The 26310-nt window shown below is 40.7% G+C and overlaps 1 protein-coding gene across 5 annotated transcripts in view; it reads right to left on the bottom strand.

Annotated features, from left to right (window-relative positions):
• The window catches only part of TBC1D1 (TBC1 (tre-2/USP6, BUB2, cdc16) domain family, member 1), a 214635-nt gene that overhangs the window by 81425 nt on the left and 106900 nt on the right, over nt 1–26310 (bottom strand). For all 5 annotated transcript variants that reach the window (XM_012644492.1, XM_012644490.1, XM_012644491.1 and 2 more), the window contains 6 exons: nt 23831–24352; nt 20319–20408; nt 17827–17931; nt 17175–17307; nt 10471–10562; nt 3788–3898 (listed from right to left, as the gene is read on the bottom strand). In XM_012644492.1, coding sequence (XP_012499946.1) covers nt 3788–3898; nt 10471–10562; nt 17175–17307; nt 17827–17931; nt 20319–20408; nt 23831–24352 — 1053 coding nt within the window. The remainder of the gene's footprint in view (nt 1–3787; nt 3899–10470; nt 10563–17174; nt 17308–17826; nt 17932–20318; nt 20409–23830; nt 24353–26310) is intronic.

Genomic DNA, 26310 nt, shown 5'->3' on the forward strand with positions numbered 1-26310 from the left:
GCTAGCTATACTAGATATTATCGAGTGTCTCTCTCCTACATAGTACCAATTCATATTTCCAGAATGGCATACGAGAACTCACTTTTACAGAGTATTGTCATATTTTTAAAGTTTCAGCCAATCTGATAGGCATAAAATGTTCTCCTAATATGCCTTCCACTCATTCCCATTGCTATTAAGCATTTTTTTAAATTCAGTAATCTGCTGTTCAAAAACTCTACATCTTCTTTGAAATAATGAAATCCTAATTCACCAATGAATGTTATGTATTTTTCAAGGCATAAAAGAGAAAGAAAAGATTCTGGTAAGAGCTACATTAGGCTTTATCCAATTATCCATAATTTTACTCCTATGAGAACTAAAATATGCATCAAAAGAATGGCTAGTAGCAACTTAGAAATTCCTAATAGAAGGGTGACTATCACTTACTTTTGTGTTTTCACACCACTCAGCATACTCTGGAGACGCAGCATTCACTTGCTCGAGAAAGAGTGAGTGGGCAATGATCACCAGGCAGGCGCATGAGAAACACACACCTGAGGTAACAGATACTTGCTCAACACCAACTAAACGCCTGCTAAATACTATGCACCAGGGTAGGCACCTCGCTAGTGGCACCTGGTCCCACGCACTCACTGAGCAGGAGCAGGAGCCTGCCAAGACTCGAGGCAGCCTCCAGGGCACAGGGAACTAGCTACGAGGGGCCCTGAGGGGCCTGCCTTGGACTCAAGGCCAGTTTACTAACACAGTTAAGAAGCTGCAGAATTGCTTTCAAACTCACAGTAAAGTTTTCACAAAATCAAAGCAAACTGAATTGATTGTTTTGATATATAAAGAAAATATTGGCTAAAAGATGAAAGAAATCAACATCAGTTAGCAAATTCTACTTAGATGAAAAAGGATACTTGTGCGTATGTGTGCATGTTTATACCAAGCCTGAAGACTTTGTGTATTTAATTCAATGTTTCTTCTGCTCTCCTCTACCATCCAAAAAGATTTTTTTCTGTCTATTGCCATAATTCAAATATAATTTGAAAATAATTTGCATTTAGAATATAACATATTCTTATTTATCTTAAAAAAAGCATCGAAAGTTTCTCTCAAGAAGATGAGGCTGGTTCTCAGATAATAATTTCTAATTTGGAGGCTGCACAGTGAATTCCACTGCAGTTATCACACTGCCGATCCTTTGATAAATGGCTGAACTCTAAGTGTGAAAGTTTGGAGACAAGTTTTAAATTCTGACGCTACACTGAAATTCTCAGTTCGGAACCCACTGTCCTGGGTAGGTAAACGTATTTACCAGCAGCTTTATTCATAATAAAGTAGCTCAGGTGTCCACCAAAAAAAGAAAGGAGAAGCTGTGATATTAATACGATGGAATAAAAAGGAACAAACTACTGATACTTGCAACAACATGGAAGCTCAGAAACGTTATGTTGAGTAGAAGTCAGAACTAAAAAATACATACCGTATGATCCCATTTATAAGAATTTCTAGAACAGACAAAACTAATCTAGGGTTAAAAAAAATAAAAACAGTACTTGTCTGGGGGAAGAGGTAGTGAGGACTGACTGGGAATGGAATATGGGGGTACTTTCTAGTGTGACGGAAACAGTCTGTATCTTGGCAGGGGTTTTAGCTACTTGAACGTAGCAGTTCCCTAAACTCAACAAATGGTACACTTCAGTTTTGCCTGTTCTAGGTGCCATTCTTTCCGTCTGTGAAGAGCACATCCGGCATCGCTGCTGACCTCAGGGCGTGCAGCACTGAGACCGTGTTCATTGGCCTTGGTCCGCTTTTGAAAGCTGTTGCCCAGAGAAGTTCTTTATCAAAGTCACGGTTCTACCTCTGTCTGGGTCATGTGATCACACTTTTCAAAGGCTACAGGAATTTTTAGATGCAATAAGAAGGTAATAAAATCTATGTGATCAAACTACGTGACAGCAGAAAATGTGAGCAGGAATCTATCAGTGAATCTCAAGGCTACATCTGATGGATCTACGAAGTAGCTGCTATGTTGAAAAACCCACTCCTCAGAGCCCAGGAGGGTGTCCAGCCTGGGGTGCAACCACACCTGGGGATCAGGGCAACCTCTTCACAGACACAGACATGAGCCTTCTGGGTCACAGAATATTCAGAAACCCCAGTGAAAGTGCTGCACGAGCGCCAGTCCTGCTTGTGAGGCTCAGACTCTTTTACATTAAATTTTCTGACGTTTTGAAAATGGAAAAAAAAATATTAAATCTATTTCTCCACTGGACTGATCTATGCCCAAATCATAAAAATACTACCCTAGTCCATAAAAATGAGTTTACAGTTAGGTCAAAACTTTCCATCTCCCACAAACACTTAAAATCTTTACTAAAAGAAGACTTTCCATGTACCGTAAGTGCTTCATTCCCCTTTCTAGCAGTTACAAATTATTTCAAAATTATCAATTTCCTAATTTCCTGTTGGCACAAGTCAGACTGACTCAGAAAAAAACCCCATCAGAACAGGAAAAAAGCTACTAAGGGTACAAGAGGGGAAAAAGAAGTGAAAAAGGGAAAAAAATAGGTTGAAAAGAGAACTAGAGAGTTGACTAAAAACTTAAGAGCACACAGGAGAGGCACAGAACTTCAACACCATCTTAAGGGTACAATCTGGGAAGAGAGAACAGCAACAAACCATGGGCAAAGGCCAAAACACAGACAATGTACTGGCATTAGGGTCACTGCTAAGGGACCCTATGGTTGGCCAATGAGATAAAAAACCATGTTGGACACCATATACGAGCTCTAAGGGGTCAGGAAAGGCACAATTGCCAAAGCCAACAGGAAAGTAGAAATCTAATGAGGAGCATTGTTAAGTGTGCACCCAGTAAAAACTACACACTTGGTTTAGGCAGCAGACAGTGAGGGCCACCATGGGGCAGAGAGCATGAAATTGCCTTTGGAACATGCACTCAGTAGGTGCTTAACACGGCAACACACTTTTGGAAAACTAAGAAACTAGAACATCCTTCACTGATTTTTCTCTAGATTTTCTGGCCAACAAGTAACTTTAGCAAATATAAAGCATGTATGTTTTGATGCTAGTGATTTATTATGAATGGGCTTACATGGAGTCCAAAAGACATAGGAAAATGGTCCGTGGTGCTATGATGTTACACTGAGTCCCAAACTTGAAGTTCTTTGAAGGAGGAGACCTATAGGTAACCACTCAGGTTCTGACTTGGGACCCCACAAAGAGAAAAGCTAAACAGGGCTTCTGGAGAGCAGGATGGGAGGCAGACTCTGTACCTCCATCATGCAAAATGGCATTAATACCAGTTCTAACCTGAACAGCGCATAAAACAAGCTTTCTAACGTATCTGACTTGTCAGTAATACTATCTGTTATTCGCATAACATGTATTATCACAAAGAACTTCCAGTTACCTCATGTAATTCCAAAGGCAGACGTACAATGCCATTCCCATTTTACAAGGGAGAAAGGCAAGGTGACAGACACTGGCTCCTTGCAAGCCCTGCAGCTCGTCCTGGCAATATCTGCTCTTAAATTTAGTTCTTGGTGCTCTAAGCCAGTCCTCTTACCAGAGCAACTACTCCACTCACACTACAATGCAGACAGAAACTCCTCTTATCTTCTCCAAGCATAATTTAACACTGCCAAATTTTCCCAATATGTGAAACAAAAGAAAATAAAACAAAGGGAGAAAAAGAGGTTTCAGAGCTCCAGAAAATCCTCAAGACTTCATTTACATAGTGCCCTGGTAAAAATCATAAGAGACAAAAATGCCATACCTGCTTCATTTCTCCGATATGGACGTGTTCTTTTTGTTTATCTTCATATAAACATCTCAGAAAAGAAATAATCAATTCATTCTCTCGCTGCTCATTTCTTGGTCTCAATTTCTTTAAAAAAAAAATCAGAAACAAGATAGATTATATTTATTTTAAATGTCAACAAAATTGCTAAGCTACCCCTTTGGAAATGCTAACAAGCTTCCATCTACTAACTAGTGCTTTTACCCAATCATCTCACTAGGGGGCACCAAGGATCCTAAAAGTGGGGATAAAGTTTTAAAAATGACAGTGGAGCCACTGGGCCAGATTTAACTTTTGATCTCTGATGTCCTCATACCTAAAATAAATTTTTAACATCAGATAGAGGCATAGTCAAAATATTTAACAAATCAATAGTTTTAAAATAGAAATAAAAAACAAAAAATCTACGTAAACACCCAGAGGTCAGGAGCCATAATAATGACTACACCTTTATAAACTCTTTTAATTAGGAAACTGGAAAGGAAAACAGCAACTGCATTCAGGGTCATGGTTTCCCACGTCACACGTGTTCATCATGAAGAACTTTACGGAATCCCCACGAGAGACGCACTTCCATACAAAATTTTGTAGTATGTACTCAATTTCTTTTTTCTTTTTAAAAATTCTCCCTGTACATTTTAACTTTTAGACAGGGTAGTGGCAAAGCACACTGGACTAGAAGTCAGGACATGTAGGTTCTAGTTGCTGCACGCAAGTGTGCACAAATCCACGTCACTTAATCTTGGCTTCCTCGTCTGCTGAAATGAGGATTGTGCAGTCTCCTCCAGCTCCCCAATTCTTTGAATTTGACATGTCAGTCACAGGGAATTTTTAAAAGGCCACCTAGCTTAATGTATTATTTTCTCTGAATATGAAAAAAACAAAATGAATTACTCTGGGAATATACCAAGCTTTTAGTCTTCGGAAATACATCTTTTTTTATATCAACAATTACCCATTTGGCCTGTTCCTCTTCTCTCCCTATTCCGAAGTTCCAGCTTGACCTTTAAAACGAAGCTGGGGTTTAATAAATGAATTAACTAGAAAAGCGAACACCTTCCCCAGCTAACTAAGGAACAGGGATTTGACTCTGCATGTCGTCGGCACTGAAAGCAAAGGTAACACCGACCCAGACCTTCTGATGTGCCCTCTGTTAAAAAAAAAACAAACAAAACAAGATTATTTTGAAAGGGAAGTTGTTCCCGTTACTCAGGAAAAAGAAAAAGTAGTAAATGATTAGAAAAGTTTATCGAGGGCTTCCTGTTCTTTCAAATTTCGGATTTAAGTATTAAACGTTTTAGAGGCTAGAGAAGACATTCTCAACTCAGACTCCAGACCAAGAACACTGATGTTACAAAATTTGACATGTTACATGCAACAAGTGGATTCTTCTAGAGAGAATTTCAATTAGATCCTCAAAAAAATAAAGTGCTAGTAGTCAAGTGTCACAATGGCAACTTAATACTGCTAGATCCTAAAAGGGTTATGGATATAATGAGTCTAAAAGTCCATGAAATAACAGAAGTCTCATTCGTTGCTGGTGGGAATGCAAAATGGTACAATCACTTTGGAAAACAGCCTGGCAGTTTCCTATAAAACTGAACACACTCTTCCCATACAATCCAGCAACTGCATTCTTTGGTATTTACCCAAATGAGTTAAAAACTTATGTCCACACAAAGACCTGTACACGAATGTTTCCAGCAGCTTTATCCATAATTGCCAAAACTTAGGAGCAACCAAGATGCCCTTCAATAGGTGAACAGGTGAACAAACTGTGATGCATCCAATGGAATGTTATTCAGCAACAAACGGAAAAGGAAAGAGCATTCAGCCATGAAAAGATGTGGAGGAACCTTGAGTGCATGCTGCTAAGTGAAGGAAGCCACTCTGAAAAGACTACGTTCATATTGCATGACTACAATTACATGACATTCTGGAAAAGGCAGAACTATGGAAATGGTAAAAAGATCAGTGGTTGCCACGGGTTGGGGGTGGGAGGGAGGGAGGAAGGGATGAATAGGTAAAGCATCACCATCAGTGAACCCAAATGTAAACTATGAACTTCAGTTAATAATAATATGGCAAATACTGGCTCATTAATCGTTAACAAATGTACCACACTAATATAAGATGCTATGGTAACATCTTCTCTTAGGAGAAACTAGGGAGTAGGGGACAGTAAAAAGTTATATGGAAACTCTGTACTTCCCACTCAACTTTTCTGTAAACCTAAAACTCCTCTAAAAAAAAATAGTCTTAAAAAAAACCGACCCAGGGAAACAGACAGGGATTACGGGAGTCCCCTGAGAAGGAGCAGGTGCCAGAGAGTTGACCCATTCTTTCTGCTCCTATATCTTTAATTAAATCTTTGGGCTACCCTCACCAGATAATATTCTGCTTAGAGAAACTTTTCATAACCATCTATTTCAAAATATCAAAAAAAGGCTAAGCATGCAGTAATGAGAGGAAGAGAACTAATACATTTTTCCCTCAAAATATACATGAAAAATCGATTCAAATAGGCAGAAAATGAAACTACAACTGAGCATAATGTACTACCATAGTTGCTTTTCATTAAAAATTGAAGCCAAGAACCAGACACTGTGCCACAAGTCTTGCTAAACATCATAGAGGAAGTCACTAAAGCAGAGAAATACACGTTTCAGTGTCATACAAGGTCAAAACATAAATCTCTACTTAAAGGAATTTTGGAATACGATGAGAGGCTATTCTTTCTATGGAGTTCAAAAACATCAGTGTCATCCCCCTAAAACTTCCCATGTGACTTCATCATCCTTAATAGGGGCAAATCATTATTCCTTTAAGGAATAATCCTTTATCAAAGGATTTCCTTTGATAAACTTTCACTAGTCGGAGACAAGTTTCAAGAATATGATGGGGAATCACTTTATAGCATATAATATTAGAATAAGAATATAATAGGGAACATCACTTTATAATCACAATTAGCTTGCTTGTTCAAAATTAATCTAGGGTATCAGAAGTAAGGACAGAGTACCTGAGGGGCAGAAATGAGGCAGGACTCTGAGGCAATGAGAATACTCTAATTCTTAATCTTTGTACTGGCTGCACGGGTGTAGTCATTCACCTTGCAAAAATTCACCATTGATTTGGGTGTGTTTCTATCGGTATGTTACACTTCAATTTTAAAAAGAATAACACCAAACAATTAATTGCCTGTTCGAAGTAACAAAACTAATCTCATTACATGTTTCTTAACCTTATTTCTTTGAGAGTCTTATAAATTGTTGCAAAGGCAATTCAAAAATAAATTTCCAGCAGGGCGCAGTGGTATGCTGTAGTGCCAGCCTCTCAGGAGGCTGAGGGATAGGATCACTTGAGCCTGGGAGTTCCAGGCTGCAGTGAGCTATGATCACACCCAAGAATAGCGACTGCACTCCAGCCTGAGCAACACAGTGAACCCCACCTCTAAAAAAAATTTAACAATAAAAAAATAAATTTCCAACACCGACTAATGAATACCACAGTGCTGAGAAAGCCTATGGTCTCCTAAGGAAACTACGTAAAAAGACAATGCTCACTCGGACACTACATTCTGATATCTTCTTAAAAAAAAAAATTATAACCCAAGTTTACAAGAAATAATTTGAAAACCATGGAAAATCCAACTAAGTTGATACATATTCTTCAGAAACTGAAAAACACCTCTTCTGACCATTAATCTTTAACTTGTAAAGTCATGTCATTTAATAAATTAAAAATGCCTATGAAGTATAAATCTACTTGATTTATCTATTCAGTGTCTAACTAAGTCATTCCCTGAAATACACTCACACAGACTAGGGGAATTAGACTTTGAGGCATTTTAGTTACTGGCCCTACTTGGGCCTGACAGCAATTCTTCATCCTGAAGATGACCCATTTGGATTTAGCACACACACAGCAGCGTGAAAGAGAGCAAGACCTCCATGGGGGTCATCCTCACATATGCCCCATTAGGTATGTTTGAAAATTATATATTTCAAAAGCTAGGGCCAGGCGTGGTGGCTCACGCCTGTAATCCTAGCACTCTGGGAGGCCAAGGCGGGTGGATCGCTCAAGGTCAGGAGTTCAAGATCAGCCTGAGCAAGAGCGAGACCCTGTCGTCTCTACTAAAAATATAAAGAAATTAGCTGGACAACTAAAAATATACAGAAAAAAAATTAGCCGGGCGTGGTGGCACATGCCTGTAGTCCCAGCTACTTGGGAGGGTGAGGCAGAAGGATCGCTTGAGCCCAGGAGTCTGAGGTTGCTGTGAGCTAGGCTGACGCCATGGTACTCTAGCCCGGGCAACACAGTGAGACTCTGTCTCAGAAAGAAAAAAAAGCTCATGAACAAAAAGGCTGCTTTGCAGCGTGATATGCCCACAGGTCCGTCTGGACCAAGTTCTCTCAGAGTGTGCAAGTTCACTTGTTTACAGAAGTGATGATCTCCAGCATCATTTACATAGCTATTATTGATTTCTTTTTCTTTATGATTGTTTGGGGTCCACTTTTTTGCTATTGTATTAAACTTTCATTTACAAAAACTCTGAATAACATATGTTTTAATAACTAAGTAATCATGTACCATTAATTTTAATACTAATGACATTTGCCCTACGAAAAGTTGCTCTTAGAGGAGTTTTTCAGAAATAAATTCCCCTCCTGGAAAGATTACACAAAAGAAAATATTTACCATTCTATTTATAAGAGGACTCATGAAACTGTAAGTCCACCTTTGTTCTTATGACCTTTTGAAATGTATGATTTTCAAATACATTAGCAGGTATTGCTACCTAAAAAGAAACCAAGGACTTGGTTTATAAAATAGTTTATAAAACCAAGAATGGTCATTGAGGAAATAATTCAACAAGACCATCAATAAGCCATCAGAAGAAAAGACCCACATCGAATTTGTATCATTCAAGGAAAAGCCAGGCTTACAATGATGGAGGACAAAGTATGAATTGGCTTTTCAAAGCCAGTGAACACTATGACTTCCCTTTGGTGTTCAGGGCAACCAGAACATTATAGAGACATCTAGAACAACACAAAGAGGCTACAGGATACTAACCAAATGCTTTCTTATTTCAGGGAACCTTAGTCATATCTACTTTTTTCTAAAATCTTTTTGCCGTAATGTACTAGGTGTTGAGAATCTCAGAATCATACCTATTAAGAACTTCACATTGCTGCAAAAGAAAATTCTGTGTATTATCTACATTAATTCACTGCACTGTTCTAAGGAAGCTACATGGTGCTATCTAAACAAAAAAGAAAAGCCACATTAGGGAAGGGAGGTTCATCTTCCGAGCTTGCTAGAAAGATGTTCTTCAGAGTGACTTGAATAGTTTAAGTGGGTCAGCATTAGACGGAAAAGGTCCTGGCTTCAATTGTAAATGCATTAACAATTGGAAGCAAATTGTCCATTTCTGAATTCCAAGTACAAATCACATGACATTTGCCTAAGAGTACTGTGTACTTAGGACTCAAAAGGTCTTTCAAGAGACAACAAAGTTTTGTGTCTCAAGTTGATTCAGAAGAAAATTTAAAGGCAATTCAAAATTGTGAAAATTACCCTCTAGGCTATCTGCTAAATAAAAAATCTTCCTATGCTTTCTTTCTGCAAACATATGCCAATTCCACTGTAGAAGCAGAACAAGGGAGTAAGAGAACTTTAACATGTGATTTAAAAGAAAAAGACAATCTTTGTATTTTTTACACGGACAGAAAACAGAATATGGATCCTATCTGTACAGTCTATCCCCAGTGAGGAGGGAGAGAGAGCTCACAGCTCACACGGTTGCTAGCCTTCTTGTTGTGTTTAATGAATCCTCTACTTGTAGAACCTGCTGATTAGCCCCCACCCCAAGAGGGATATTTATTCTTTGTTCTGATGTGCTCCCCTCACTAAAAAAGTGCCAGGAAACCATAGAAAATGCCCCTCAGCTAAAGCAGACATGAAATTTTTGATGATCTCATTAAAGATTCATAATGAACAGACTACAGGCATGCCAGCACACACAGTATGGTTTCCCCGAGATACACTGCATCGAAATGCAGGGACAGGAGCTAGCTTCCAACTTCACTGCAGAAAGCAGATGAGCTTGGTTTTTGTTTTGTTTTTTGAGGTTTTTTTTTTTTGGTTCAACATAGTATGTGGCTCTAAGTAGATAACATGAACTAAATTTATTTTCAAAACTGAAAAGGGAGGAGGCGGAACAATTATGTTCAAGTTTACATATAAAACATCTTGTTTGACTCCCACTGTTAGGGCTGCAATCCTGCATGGGAAGGGGCTGGCAGAGGTTTCGCGTGGCACAGAAGAGCACATGTGGCCCAAAGTCCAGGTCTTCTGTCTCTCAGGCTGAGGCGCTCTTCACTTTAAAATTTCCTTTCTCTTATTCTAGCATATTTGTTTAAGGGAGAGGCTTCCCAGTTTTAGTCACTTTTACTACCGAAGCCAAGACCTGATGTGAATCTGAAATTCTGACCCGGCCCCTCTGCGGACTGTTAAATCTTAAACCAAGAGGAACTCAAGATCCATGCCTCCAGGTGAGACAACACTGGTTTAGGTATTTTGTATACATAACATTTCACAGGTAAGCTGCCTGCCTTTTCTTTCCTTCTAGAGATTAAAAACTTGCACTGTACCTGAATCTCCTCAAAAATAGTCGCCTGCTCCTGATTAGTTAATGTTGTCAGGTGCTTTTGCAGTTCTAGTTTGGTTTTAGAAGAATTCATTCCTATTAAGAGAAAAAAAGGGACATGAAAAAAAATCTCTGTGTGTAAGTTATGAAGTACAGCATTAACCTGTTCCATACACATTCCCTTTACATTCTTACCTACCCCATAAATTCTAATCAATAATGTCAGTGATGCTATCATTATCATCTTTTAATTGAGCTCTGATATATAAGATACTGCATATTAAGCATTAAATCTACATTTCATTTAATTATCAAAACAATCTGATGACAAGGATGTTGTTATCCCCATTTTACAGCTAAGGAAACTGAGGCCCAGAGAGTGTACATAATTTGCAAAGACCACCAACTTGAACTGTAACTCAGGTTTGGGTGGTTTTAAATTACTTCTCCAAGTTAAAACACTTCATACAATCAGAACATTCTCCTTAGAAAATGAAAAACTCTTGTATTACATGTAAACATGGCAACTTTTTTTAAGGAAAAACAACTACTATTCGGTTTGAAAACTGACCCACATTTGTCCCCTATATTATAGGTTCCCTTTACATAAAATTGATGTGGCTAAAAATTTTCCTTTTACCAAATGCTTATGAATAGTCTTAAGGTAATTTAATTAATGTTATAAAGGGTTTTGAGGAAAACTTATAAAAACAAAATCATTACCTGATTTTAGTGCCTGTTAGAATCTAGTATTTAAGAAGTTTGTTCCCCAAACATGGCTCAGAGCCTATTTTGCCTTTTCTTGATGTCCAGAGATAAATGTCACACACATGATTTATGATGAAAGGATTTGCTGACCCAACTTGCCAGGGAAAAAAAAACCTGCCCCGGTTACTTTTCTTTCTGGGGCAGCTCAAACCTCACCCCCCTGCTCCTGCTGCCCCCTTCTCCTTGTCCAGAGAGGGTGAGCCCTGGGCGGAGCGTGGCCAAGGCTCTGCTGGAGGAAGTGTTGGACACACCCATGTAACTAAGGATGGCCGGAGGGAAACCATGCCTTCATTTCACAGATGACTTTGCTGAGGTCCAGAGAAGCCGGGCGACTTGTGCAAGGTCAGGAGGCCAACCAGCAGCCAAGCTGCCCCAAGGCCAACATCCCTCCCCTCTCACCACCACCGACATCCTCTTAGACTGTGACAGAGGTTGCTGCCCCTACTCAAACTGTTGCAGCTAACTCCACTTCCAGATGTTCTTCCTCCCCCCCTTTTTAAACTTAAGAGAACCCTAAGAAGCCACCCTAAAAATAATAGCCAGTATTTCTAAAGTGATTGCTGTGCTACTTTGCTTGACACTTTACATGCATTATCTCATTTAATCCTCAAAATAATCTTTGAAATGGGCTTTTTTTTTTTAGTAAGCCCAATGTAGAAGAAAGTGAGACATGTCAATGTCAAAGTCAAGTGTTTTGTCCAAGGTCATCAGTTAAGTAAAGGACAGAGTCAGAAGCTGAACCATGTCCGTCTGCCTCCAGCAACCAAAGTCTCAAGCACTCTACTGCCTCCCTGGACTAGGAGAGTCAAGTCACCTGACACTCAGGTGGCTGCAATACAAAAGTCAAATCAGAGGTGGGTTAAAGTGCAGAAAGCACAGCCAGGCTTGTCAGAGTGCAATGCAGGTACTCTTCCAGGAAGCTGTCACATCGCACAAAGCCTGGGAAACAGATACAAGGCTTTCCAGTATCGACTACTTAAATGTGGAAGCAAAATCGGGTTTACATTTATCAATAAAAAGCACTCAGTAACCATTAACCAAAAGTCCTCCCCCAACATATGGAGGATGTTTCTGATACAGACTAAGCATCATATTTTGGAAAAACTGTATTGTTTCATGGAAGATTTGTATGTGGGGAATACACCCTAAGCCCTAAGAGGAGTTAGACTCTACACTCTCGACAACCTCAGGGGAAATCATGAAATGCAGCCTATTCTTCATCTAAGCAGGTATGAGAAGACCCTCCGACCAGTGTCATCCTGTCTTCAGGATGCCTCAGTCCATTAGGTCTCTCCTGCCCCAGCTCTGAACAGCTAGTCTCACCCAGGTCCCAGCACCCTCCACATGTATTCTCAACACCTTCGGCCATGCGTGGGCAGTTTCTGCAGCAAGGTTCATGCTGAAGGCATCTCCTCAGAGGCCCCATGAGATGCCGAAGGGTTTACAGAGGAAATGGAGGCATGGGACAAAGCGGAAAGGTAACCAGAGTCCAGGGAACGCCCCGACTCCAATCCCTCTCCACACGGCTGTGCTGAAAAGCTCTTATTAGAAGGGAGCTCTGAGAAATGACTTTGTTTTGATGGAGGAAAATTTGTTCTGAGAGCAAAAGGAAATCTCGGTTCAAGTTCCTTTTTTTTAGTGAAAGTATAATTCATTTTGGTAATTCCCAAAATGCTCCTCTAAACTTTGAAATAAGCAGAATACTATATATTAATAAATACCACTGGGTTGTATACAGTTCAGATACAGAACTGGGTACAGCTGTGCTTCTTATACGTTACGAATGCATTTTAGAGTGGAGAATCCAGTGTAATCAACACGTACAGTATTATTTCCTCTATTGTATAGATTCTGGGACATAACTTGTCTACATCAACTGAGAATGAAAATACAGTCTTTAAGTCTTTCTTCTGTGGCCACATCACTGGTCCTCTCCAGTTTACAGAGTTCTTGGTCAGACCATAACTTCCTGTTAGAACTATTCTTACAGGAACATACAATGAGTTTTAATAAGCCACTTTATTCTACTTACTAGAAATGCAATAACAAAAAGTAATAGACTCTAAAACTGTTCATAAAATAATCATCTCCTCTACTACAGATGCCTCTAATAATGTGTCATCTATACTTTTAGAAATGCTTCCCAGGCCAGGGGCGTTGGCTCACGCCTGTAATACCAGCATTCTGGGAGGCCAAGGTAGGAGGATCACTTGAGGCTGGGAGTTTGAGACCAGCCTAGGCAACACAATGAGACCCCATTTCTACAAAAAATTTAAAAATTAGCTTGGTGTAGTTGTGTGCTCCTGTAGTCCCAGCTACCCAGGAGGCTAAAGCAGGAGAATCACTTAAGCCCAAAAGTTCAGGAAGCAGTAAGCTATGATCCACTACTATACTCCAGCGTTGGCAACAGAGTGGGATCCTGTTTCTTTCTTTTTTTTTTTTTTTTTTTGAGACAGAGTCTCACTCTTTTCCCTGGGCTAGAGTGCCGTGGCATCAGCCTAGCTCACAGCAACTTCAAACTCCTGGGCTCAAGTGATCCTCCTGCCTCAGCCTCCCGAGTAGCTGGGACTACAGGCATGCGCCACCATGTCCGGCTAATTTTTTCTATATATTTTTGGTTGTCCGATTAATTTCTTTCTATTTTTAGTAGAGACGGGGTCTCGCTCTTGCTCAGGCTGGTCTCGAACTTCTGAGCTCAAACAATCCGCCCGCCTCGGCCTCCCAGAGTGGTAGGATTACAGGCGAGAGCCACCGCGCCTGGCCCTTTTATTTTCTTTTTAAGAAACAGGGCCCGGGCGTGGTGGCTCATGCCTGTAGTCCCAGCTACTCGGGAGGCTGAGGCAGGAGGATCGCTTGAGCCCAGGAGTTTGAGGTTGCTGTGAGCTAGGCTGACGCCACGGCACTCACTCGAGCACGGGCAAAAGAGTGAAACTCTGTCTCAAAAAAAAAAAAAGAAAAGAAAAGAAAAGAAATGTTTGTCATCATGTAAGTAACACAGTAAAACATAGCCTCACCAGACTTCTTTTTTTTTTTTTTTTGCAGCTGCATGCACGTGACTCAGGTTGCATAGCCACATTCACCAGACTTCTAATTTCACTATTCAAGAATGTTTTCATAGCTGGGCACGGTGGCTCACGCCTGTAATCCTAGCACTCTGGGAGGCCAAGGCGGGCAGATTGTTTGAGCTCAGGAGTTCGAGACCAGTCTGAGCAAGAGCGAGACCCCGTCTCTACTAAAAATAGAAAGAAATTAATCGGACAACCAAAAATATATAGAAAAAATTAGCCGGGCATGGTGGCGCATGCCTGTAGTCCCAGCTACTCGGGAGGCTGAGGCAGGAGGATCGCTTGAGCCCAGGAGTTTGAGGTTGCTGTGAGCTAGGCTGACGCCACGGCACTCTAGCCTGGGTAACACAGTGAGACTTTGTCTCCAAAAAAAAAAAAAAAAAATGTTTTCACATTAGTAGTTTTCTGCCTTGGCTGGATTTTATCAGGTAAAAGATAAATTAAATGATTAATTCCAAAATTACAGCAGGAAAATCTTTACCCTGATTAGGCATTTTGGCTGTAACTTTCTGAAAGCTAAGCCAGACCAAAGAAAGATTTATCAACTGGAACTCTGGAAGTACTCCAGTTCCTGCAGATTATGATCTGCTTTATCTTCAAGGCCAAAGCCACTGCTGGCTTCTTAATAAGCTCTTAGGGGACATTCCCATCATCGTTTACCTTATCTTGACAACCACTAAGGAAAGGGTTAGTGATCCTCTCGGTCGAGAACTCTAGTTATAGCAAAACTTTTCTTGTTCCCAGATACATTTTGTTTAATGTCGGCAAATAGTAACAACTTGGAAAACACAGTCAAAAATATGAATCATATTTATTCATTTTAAAGAGCACTGTAATGCCACAAATGAACCTTCCCAGACCTTAAGATGTCAATTATTAATTTATCTCATTTAAAAAGGGAAACCAGATACCACTTCACATCCATTAGAATGGCTATCATCAAAAAAAAAAAAAAAAAAAACCAGGAAATAACAGATTTTGGTGAGAATGTGGACAAAATGGAACCCTTGTGCACTGGCAGTAGGAATGTAAAATGGTGTAACCGCTATAAAATAGTACGCTGTTCTTCAAAAAATTAAACACAGAATTACCATATAATCCAGCAATTTTACTTCTGGGAATATACCCAAGAGAAGTAAAAGCAGGAACTTGAACAGATATCTGTATGCCAACATTCACGGCAGCATTATTCACAATAGACAAAAGGCGGCAATAACCTGAATGTCCAGTGATGGATAAATGGATAAACAAATGTGGTACACACATAAGATGAAATATTATTCAGCCTTACAAAGGAATGAAACTCAGACGTATGCTACAAGACATTATGCTAAGTGAAATAAACCAGAAACAAGAAGATAAATACTATATGATTTCACTTATATGGAGGAGTCCAATTCATAGAGACAGAAAGTAGAAGGGTGGTCGCCAGAGGCTGGGGGGAGGGGAGTGAGTGTGTAGTGAGTTTCAGATTGGGAAGATGGAAAAAGCACTGGAGATGGATGGTGGTGACGGATACACAACAGTGTGAATGGACCCAATGCCACTGAACTGCACACTTTAAAAAAAGGTTGAAATGATCAATTTTATTTAGAATTTTACAATTCTAAAAAAAAGGAGAAAATCAGATCTAAATGGCAATGTATTTTTTCTTTACACAATTATAGCTTATAATAAGCATTCTAAATACACATGGGAAATGATCAAATCCTTGTTTCTACAATAACATAGGTTGTTTAAATCATGTGACCCTTCACCACAACCACAAAAAAGTTTTAGGGAAATCCTCCCATAAACAGAACAAAAATGCCAGCTGAACCCCTTCACCTTCCAGACTCCCTCAGATAAACATCATCACCCACTTCCTCCCTCACCTCGGTTCTGTCCTTTCGCTGGGCTCCTCTGCAGTCCTGTGACAGAGATTCTCTCTTCCTGCCTGAGGCCGATTTCCCTACCCTGTTCGGGAGGGACACCCCGCCATGCATTCTCACCCATTTGGTCCCTCTGGACCCTTGGACTCTGAAATAGCCCAAATCTCTCCAATTCTAAAAAAACAAAGTCAGCTTCGGTCCCTGGGTCTTCCCCCAGTGTGATTTTCTCCTGGAAAGGTTTGGTGGCAGGTAACCACAAGGGCTTTACGGCCTGGGCTGAATCCCAGGCTCACCACGCACTAGTTTATTCCCAGATGTCTCTAACCCTCAACTTACTTATCCACATAAATAGTCCCTTTTCCTCCCACTAACGGGGTGAAGATTTAGTGGATAACAGCACCTAGCACAATGCCTAACACATTCAATAAGTATTCAATAAATATTAGGTGCAAATCACAACATTTTATTACAGCTTCTCCCCAAGCCAAGTTTCTAGAAATTGTGGTAAATACTAACAGTCACACTTCTTTTATTTCTTCCCATTCGCTTGTCAGCTGCGACCTGTCTTCTGCTCCCTCTACTCCCCTCAAATTGTACTGGTAGAGGTTACCGATGACCTTCCAATGGAGGAGGCTAGTGGAAGTCCTGAGTTCTCATCTTACTAGATCTCTCCTTCATGGCCAGTATGACTGACCACTCACACAACCTTGATAAACGCTATGCAACCATTTTGGTTACCTGTTCCCTAACTCCTCTACCACCCTGACGGTACCTTGCAGGGGAGATGGTGGGGGGCATGGGTTCTTACCTCTGATCCTCCCCCAGCACCTGGTATAGTACCTGACATACAGAAGACATCCACTGCACATGGACAGTCCACCTACCACCCCAGTGACTAACACAAGCCTGTTAGGCAGAGCCTTTCAACAAGGGTGTATCATCTAAGGTTTTCCTGGGACCTTTAACCCCCACTGTGTTAAAGCTGGAGAGGGTCCCCTACTCACCCTCTATCCTTTCACAGAGCTTGTGCAGGGACTGCAGGGGGCAGCCCTCGCACAGCTGGGCTGGCGCTTTAGCCGTCTGCTGCACAGCAGCCACCGTGAAAGCCTGCTTCAGGGTCATCATAATTTCATCAACCTAATCAAAGAGAAGAGAAACTGTAGCCAGCAAAAAAATCAATTTAAAATTGTCTGGCTGAGATTTCAGGAAATCTATGGAAAAGACTGTTTAAGATTTTAAGATTTTTCTGGACTATTCTTCAGATAATAATTGTAATAGGGCTAGGATTACAGTCTTGAGAAATACTTCCCAGATGCTCACAGCTCTTCAAGCAGATAAGGTAAAAACTAAAAATACAAAGTAAATACTGAGTGAAAAGCAAACTCCTTGGATCAAAGTCCACAATGACATTTTTAAATGTTTCACCAGAGGGTAAAACCGAGCAAATTCTTCAAAATAATAATAAATTTAAAACACACACCCAGAAAAGTCTCAGATGTGTTATGAGCTAATTATTAAACAGTCGTGAATGAATAATTAAAGCCAAATAATGTTATGTCAATGAGACCATCTGGTTTTGCTAAGGACAGAAAAATCAGTGAGGTTGAAACTCCTTGTAAATAGGTTCCAAGTTAAGAACTGTTCATGCTCTCTCACCAGAGCTTCATTTGTGCACTGGAACACGTAGCAGACGAAATGAAAGCCGCCACCTCCAGAAGACTCCCGGCAGATAAACCCAAAGTGGTCCACGTGTCTGATGCCCTGTCAAAGGCAGGGGAAGAAGAGAACAGGATATTGAACTGTATCCAGGTTAGGCACTACCACCATCAGAAATGCACCTTAAGATTTACACAGCACAATTTTAAAGACCACTAGAAAATTACTATTTTCTCAGATATTTTAAAATAAAAACAGATCCAAGTTGGGCGCGGTGGCTCACGCCTGTAATGCCAGCACTCAGGAAGCCAAGGCAGGAGGATCACTTGAGGCCAGGAATTCGAGATCAGCCTAGGCAACACAGCGAGACCCCATCCCTACAAAATTTTTTTAAAAATTAGCTTGGTGTGGTGGTGCGTGCCTGTAGTCCTAGCTTACTTGGGAGGCTGAAGCAGGAAGGATCACTTGAGCCCGAGTTTGTGCCAGTGCACTCCAGCCTGGGTGACACAGTGAGACCCTGTCTCTATAAATAAATAATTAAATTAAAAATAAAAGCAGATCTAAAAACATCTCTCAAATATGATGAAGACTAGGTTTTTAACACTAAAAATGTTACTTTGATTACCCACACAACAATAAGAGAACTAAGATCTGAAAACTCAAGTTTAGTGTTAAGTATTAAAATGAGAAAAATTAGAACTTTTCTTAAGTATTAAAGATTTTAAAATTACTTAAAAATCAAAGGCAGGTGGGCGCGGTGGCTCACGCCTATAATCCTAGCACTTTGGGAGGCCTAGGCAGGAGGATCACTTGAGGTCAGGAGTTTAAGACCAGCCTGAGCAAGAGCAAGCAAGACCCCATCTCTAAAAGAAAAAAAAAAAAAAAGTAGAAAAATTAGCTAGGTGTGGTGGCACGTGCCTATAGTCCCAGCTACTTGGGAGGTTTAGGCAGGAGGATCGTTCAAGCCCAGGAGTTTGAGGTTGGAATGAGCTATGATGACTCCACTGCATTCTAGCTGGGACAAAAAAGTAAGACCCTGTCTCAAACAAACAAAACATCAAAGGCAGACCAGAGATTAATGAAGAAACACAACTGTGCAAACAGACATACACAGACACAAAGGTTAAAAAAAAAAAAAGGTTTTAAAACATATTTGTCCTCCTAAAATAACAAATAGGTAAATACTGAAGTGAAATGGTATAAAGAATGAGTCAAAAATTATACACACAGAGTGCAGGAGCTTTTAAATGTAAGATATTAGGCCAAGGCTCAACAATAATTTCCTAAGAGCTCTTTTTAATAAATATTAATACATAAACTTGTTTTGAAATCAGCTAACAGAGGCACCTTAATACAAATAAAACATCTTCCATAAATATTAATACATCGATGTCCTCTGAAAGCACCAGCATGCAGATATGAGCACTAATAGCTTAAAGTTCGAATAATCACATAAACTGTACTCTTCAGGAAATAATGAAACTATCACATGTAAAAGCAAACATTTAAAATTAATATTTCAACAGAAATAGTAGCAAATCAGGATAAAAATTCTGTGGATAATTTCACTTTCAGGCCAAATATTTCCCAATAAATGAGCAATCACTAACATACCCTGGCACCTCAATCAATGTTCTCCAACAACCAATTAAGCATAAGCTAGAGGCTACAACTTAGGGGAATATGATTTAGAAAAACTTTTTCTTTGTAAATGGTTCCTATTCAATCTAAGGAGAACATTATTTTCACATTTTGCAGCGAGAAAAAAATCCCATTTTATTATTTAAGTAGGTGTTATAAATCAACAAACACTGAGATTTTCATAATGTTTTATTAATTATGAAAATGAAAGGTCAGAGTTTAAATAAATAGCCAAACATGACTTTAAATGAGCTCATATTTGTCAGGAAGATCCTGAGTAAAACTGGTATAGCAAATCATAATTGACAGATTCCTCCAACATCTATGAAACACCTACAAGATTATGAAAAAAAAAGTTTTCAAGTAGACACTGTTTTCTGAGTAAAACATCCTCAAAGATAAGCACTATTTATTACATTTTAAGGGAGAAGAAATACTGATGATTGGTACCAAAAAAAGTTATGAATTTTTGTAAAGAAAAAATGCATAGCTACTAAAAAGATGTATTTGTTTGAATATGTAAATACATATACATATAACATGCACACAGACACACACACATATACACCTGGAAATTATGACTGCATGACATTTGTACCAAAATTAAAAAAAAAATCTATTTTTATCCATTAGGTTACTGTTGCTAAGAGCAAAACTGTTAATTTCAAAATTATATTTATAATTTTCCTTCACATACCAAAAACAAAGAAGGAATGCAAAATCACAAATCAAGTACAGTACTTAGAGAACATATCTTGTAACCTTTAGCACTTTTTTGTCATATGACAGATATTAAAGGAATTCATTTAAAAATTCTATTGCGATTGAATCAATAACCCATCTCCATTTACCTGAGAGCAAAAGGATATCTCCTTAAAGTTTTTCTCCAGTGCTATCTTTTTGGTGTCAGGACTGATGAGGTAAACTTCAGATTGGCCAATCTTAAAAGACAAACAAACAAACAAACAAACTAGCTTTTCATGAAAGTTTAGTTCAACTTTATTATACAAACGTTCTCATTTCATGACCTATGAAAATAAAGAATAAAAAGGGCAAACTCTTACAGAATTCTGACTATAGCACTGTAGAAAATCGTTTCCAAGGTTCTAACTTACCCTACGGATTTCAGGGAGTGCAGAACAACTGTGAGTGCATCAGCCTACGTGAAACAAGCAGTCTTTTTTGAAAAGACCAAATATCCAGAAGTCAGCAATAGGCCTCAGATCCCACATCCTCCATATAAGGAAGTAAGGTTTCTACATGAGTGAATCTTCCAGAAAACAGAAGCTTTCTCTTTTAAGACTTCCAAAACTCTCTAACAATTATTTTTACTGACCAGTCTTCTAAAATTATAGTTAAAATAATCGACCATTTGTTGAATACATATTATGTGTCAGGTGTTCACATAAACTACTTTTTAAAGTTAGAGCACCAGCGTAAGTGGACACCGTGTGACTGACCTGGGACGTGGTCCCAGACACGTGCCGCGGGAGGGCACAGTCGCGACACCGCAGGGGTGAGTGCGCGCGGGCCCTGCTGCTGTGGAAGGCTGCCTGGACGCCCCCTCCAGAGCGTGAAGCCTCTCAGCTTTCCGCGTGAGTTGTTTCCTACGGCTTTAGTTGCTCCTCAGGACCAGGAAGTCAGTGGTCACATCCTGATGCTGCCACTGTAACTCACAGTCCCCTCTCGTCCTCTACACTCTACACTCTGATGTGGAATACAAATCAGACAGGCTTCTCAGAAACCGGGTGTGAGTCAAGAGGAATTACACTGTCGATGGAGGCCCCAGCGACGTGCACGCTGTTTGGGCATGGCCTTGGCACTCAGAAGAGCTCTTCCACACTGTTTCTAAACTGTGTTCCAGCCAGGAGAGACTGACCAGGTGGCCTTTTATCTTTGTCCTTCCATGGAGACCAAGTATGATGAAAAACTAATTCATTTTTAACGTGCAAGATCTTTCAAAATTATACTCCATTTTGTGTCTCTCTAGAGAAGAACCAACACAGTATCTCCTTTATTTGTAAACAGTGAATGAATATCTACTTTAGGTATGTTTAGTCTCTTTGGAGGTCAATATCTTTACATACATAATGAAGATAATATTTAAAAGAAAGAAAGAAAGAAAAACCTTTCAAATCTTGTATTTGAGAAGCTCCAAAGCATTATTTGGCTGTTTGCTGGGTTGTAAAGAACAAATGAGAATCTAAAGTTGGGTGGGGCTCCTGAGATCCCCTTCCTTCCCAGGGGCAGCCAATCAATCACACAACCCATCAGTTTAACCTCACACCTGTCTGCCCCTCTGTCCACATCTCTCTACCCCCAATGCCTTCACTGAAAGCCCCACCATCTCCCACCTGGACTACTGCAGTGGCTTCTTAACTCTCCTCCCCATCCTACTCTTGCCCTCCCCCAAGTATAACCTCTCTGTAGCCAAAGACATTTCAGACTGTGTCGTGAACCTTTCAGTGACTGACTGTGCCTTTCAGGAGAAAGAAAACAAAATCCTGAGCATGAGCCCTAAGGTCGTGCCTAATGAAGCCCCTGCTTCCGGCGCCAGCCCATCTCTACCCACTGGCCCTCCTCGCTTTCAGTGCAGTCACCTGGACTTTTTTCTTACCCAACAAGCATCCACTGAATACCTGCCGCATGCCAAGCTGTGCTCTAGGCGCTAGTGACAATGGCAGCAAACGGATAAGAAAATCCATGTTCTCATAAAGCCTATCTTCCTGGGGACTAGTGGGACAAAATATTTTACTCATTTATTTGTAATGGTGTCAAATGGTAAAAGTGCTATGGAGAAAAAGAAAGCAAAGAAGTAGGATTAGAAGTTGCTGTTGGCCTTTCCAGTGAGATTATTCCTTCACGCCATGTTAGCATTTCAGCAGAGACCGAAGGAAGTAAGGCAGCAAAGCCGGCGACAAGTGCCCAGCAAAGGAAGCACACAGGCTTCAGGGATTCTCCCAGGCACCAGCCTCCCCAAAAGCCTTCTTACCTGCTGCTCCCTGAACCCAGGAGACCCTCCCAGGTGGCCACACTGAAACCTCTGTGTGATGAAAATCACTTTTCAAAGAAACCTTTTCTGCCCCCAGGACAACACTCTCACAGCATCCTCTCCTTCTCCTCTGCAGCATTTATCACAACTGTAATTGGATAATAACCTGTGCACCCAGGTGCCTGTCTGCCTTACTGGAACCGAAATTCCATGTGCGCCAAGACTCGTCTTATTCACTTTCAGCATGTTGCAAGGGACCTTATGCACAGCAGTCACACAACAAGTACTTATAAATGTACTGAGCAGCTTTCTCAATGACACCAGGTTTGTTTGTTTGTTTTTTAAAATACAGATCACAAATTAAAGTGCAAGTCTGACTGCCAGTGTAGCACTCTTTTCAGTATACTAGGTCACAATGCTGAAAAGAGAAAGAAATCAGCCCTATCCACCCTCTGGCACACCATGCGCATTTGAAACCTGGACACACCCACCCACACAGCACTAACCCAAGCAGCCTGCTTCCCTACCCCTTGGCCATCTCGCTGCCCTGAATTCAGCACAAAAACCCGGCATTATATTTAAGGTAATTTTGTTCTCTACAGACTTGCAGACAGTATTAAGCCAAAAGGAGGCAGAGACAGGGCCAAGGAAAAACCAGTTACCTCCATCATCAGAGACCAGCTCACTGCTGGGACAGCTCCAAGTCCCATCAGCTCAGACCCAGGGGACCCCAGGGAGGGCAAGTCCATACAGAAGAGCCCAGGTCGGCATGGAATCCAGGAACCCCAACCACCAGGGACTGCTCCCCTGCCTATTCCTTTTCTGGCATTTGGCTGTCAGTTTAACAAATTTTTCTAGAAAAAAAGCAAGCAATTGGCTAAACTGGTATTTCAATTTGGGCATAAATTCTGAATATAATGTTATTCATGAAGCCAATTACCCTGATTAGCAAAGGTTAAATGTTTTACAAATTAATAAAAATAGTAAAGAGAATATTTTCCAACTAAAAAATTTTGTTGAAATATATTACGTGAAATTCATACACATTTTTTAAAATCTCTCTTTTGGCCTCTTTTACGTATTTTAACCGTTCTTTCCTTATTGAAAAGGTGTCTTTAAACTGGGGGGTGGGAGGGAGATAAAAATTACACGTGGACATGGGATGGATTCTCTTTATGTTCCCTCCCTTTGAAGACTTTAAAGGCTTATGGCTAAAGTAAGAATTTTATCCTGAAAAAATAATTATTCGGCACGAAAATACATGGATTCACACACAAAGCAATTCACTAAGAATCTTTGCTCAGCGAAGCCGGTTTTCTCTTGAGCACGCGCCTCAGACTGGGGCCGAACACGGGCGCAGTAACATTTTACCGTGAAAAGCATAGTTCGATTTTCCTCGATGTCTGTTGGCTGCACGACATTGTGTCCGCTAATGAGGTGGTTTTCAATGTCGCTTTCCTCAAAAGAGCTGAAGAAGCTGCCGCTCCTGAGGCCGCCGTCGGGGAAGTCCCTCCTGCAGGCCAGCGAGCGCAGGCCGGGCTGCGAGCAGGACTTGCGCATGCGCCTCCCGGCAGGCCCGGCGCGCCCGGTCCCCGAGAGCGGCTCGGACCCCGGCTTCTCCGGGAAGGGCGCTGCTCCCCTGGCGCTCGGGCACTCGGGGGTCTGCGAGGGCCAGCACAAGTCCGCCTTCCTGCTGTAGCTGACGTGATTGAACTTCTCGATGCATTCATCGATCAGAGCTGGCGGGGCCTTCTTGTGGGCCACCGTCACGCGCCCGCAGAAGAGCACCTCGAATTTCTTGGCAAACGTGTCATCAAACTCCGAGGGGCCGTGCAGCTCCTCCTGGCGGGCGATCTTCCCGGCCTGGCGGATGGAGCTGATGATCTCAGGCACCTGCCGAGAAAGGAGGAGTGTTACTTGGCACGTGCGGCAGTTGGCAGTGACACGCTGGCACTCGGGCGTGAACACACCATGCTCTCATCACATCACAGAGCGATGGAGGAGGAGCCCGTGGGAGTCTGGGGCCGCGAGTGCCTCCCCACGGGAGGTAAATGCACAACTTACACAGAGGAGAGAAGGGGACACTATTTATTAAGCACCTCTTCCCTGCCAAGGCCTATGCTAGAGGATTTGCATGCTCACAACACCCAGCAAGGTTAAGTAACCAGCTCCAGGACACACAGCTCAAAGTAGCAGCAGGCCTTGGATTCAAACCCAAGTGGCTTCCACTCCAAAGCCAAAGGTCCTCTCTGGAGATACTGTCACCTCCTGCAGAGGTTTGTCTCCAACATGGTCCACCAAAACATTACTTAATTATCTAGATTTCATGGCAGCATATTTTGGAAAGTCTTCCTCAATAAATGGCAGGATGAAGAAGACTCTGGAAATTATAAAATATTTCTCTAAATCCTAGTATATTTTCTTCATTAACAACTATCAAGTTATTACTCAGTCCTATATTTCCTAATAGTTGAACTGTGAATAGTAAGACAACAAAGCTAAGTTTTAATCAAGGAGTGAGCAACTCATGACTAACATCATTATCACAGCATCACACTGGGGCTTCTTCACACAGAGACTATAATGCTTTTGGTTTCTCATATAAAAATCATGATTAAAACAATGTACTCAAAAGTCTCAGCTGCTACGGTGCCATCCCTACTGCTATGCCCTCTCATCGTTAACTTCTGACAAGATTCTCCCAAGAAACATTAGGCACAGAGATGAATCCACACCGCAGTGCATACAGCTGTGCACTTGTTCAGATGATGGACAACCACAATATTTGTGGCCAGGCATGAATTTAAACAAGGCAGGCATAAATTTAATCTTCAAAGGAAGGGCCTAGTTTTTGCTGCGACCTAACACCTAAACCAATTTTTTCCATTTTTCTATGTAAGGAAAATTCAATTTAAGGCCCAATACCCACAGGCCCAACGTCTTTTTAACAACATTACAGAGGGGGGCAGAACCAATCCCTTTCCAATTCAGGTCAAAGACCAATGTGTACAGTAAATGAGGTGGTTTTAGATTTTAAAAGTATGCCTATATTCTGTGTTCATGACATAATTCCCAAAGACCCAACGCAAAAGATTTTTCTCTTTGTGATTTCATGCCAAGCACACCTCATAGATCTCTCTGCCATAGATTATGATACATCTTTTCACATTATTTTATCATACAAAGAGTCAAAAGATCTTTAAGGATATTTTATATTTGAAAAAATTAATTCCTAAAGCATAAGATCTAAACAATATTTAAAAAGCCAAAATTTCAACAGATACCAAGCATCCATTTGCACTGAGTATTGCTTGTACTGTAGCTTACTCCTATGCTGCCAAACAATTATATATCAAGTCAAGGCCTAAAAATTGCTAATCAATGCAAAAAGATGACAGAACAGAGAGAAGAAGGAGTCAGATGTCTAGGTTTCATCCACATCCACACCTTTGCCCAATGATTCACTATAGGACCTTGGCAAAAACAGCCATAATTTCTCTCCAAAAAAGTGCTTATAAGATTTTCCAGGTAAAAGTTATTTCTGTAAGGTGGAAATTAACCAATTTATGCAAGAAGCTTGCCACCTTTCTGAGCAAGTGTGTGAGATTTTATCAAGAGTCATGTGAATCTTCCCAATTACTAACCCTACTCTGCACAGAAAATTCACAGAGTATTCAGTCCTTAGAGACTTGTTAAAATACCCAATGTTTTTATATGCTGCATCTTTCTCTGCATCTGAAGGGAGCAATGGTATCTTTCATTACATATCAAAGCAGACAGAAAATGTAAGAAGTCACATGAATTTATGGTGACTCAGTAAATGGCACAAACAAGAACAAGACACAAAATAG

The sequence above is a fragment of the Propithecus coquereli genome, unplaced genomic scaffold (assembly GCF_000956105.1).
Source record: "Propithecus coquereli isolate 6110/MARCELLA unplaced genomic scaffold, Pcoq_1.0 Scaffold213, whole genome shotgun sequence".
In the NCBI taxonomy this organism is placed as follows: domain Eukaryota; kingdom Metazoa; phylum Chordata; class Mammalia; order Primates; family Indriidae; genus Propithecus; species Propithecus coquereli.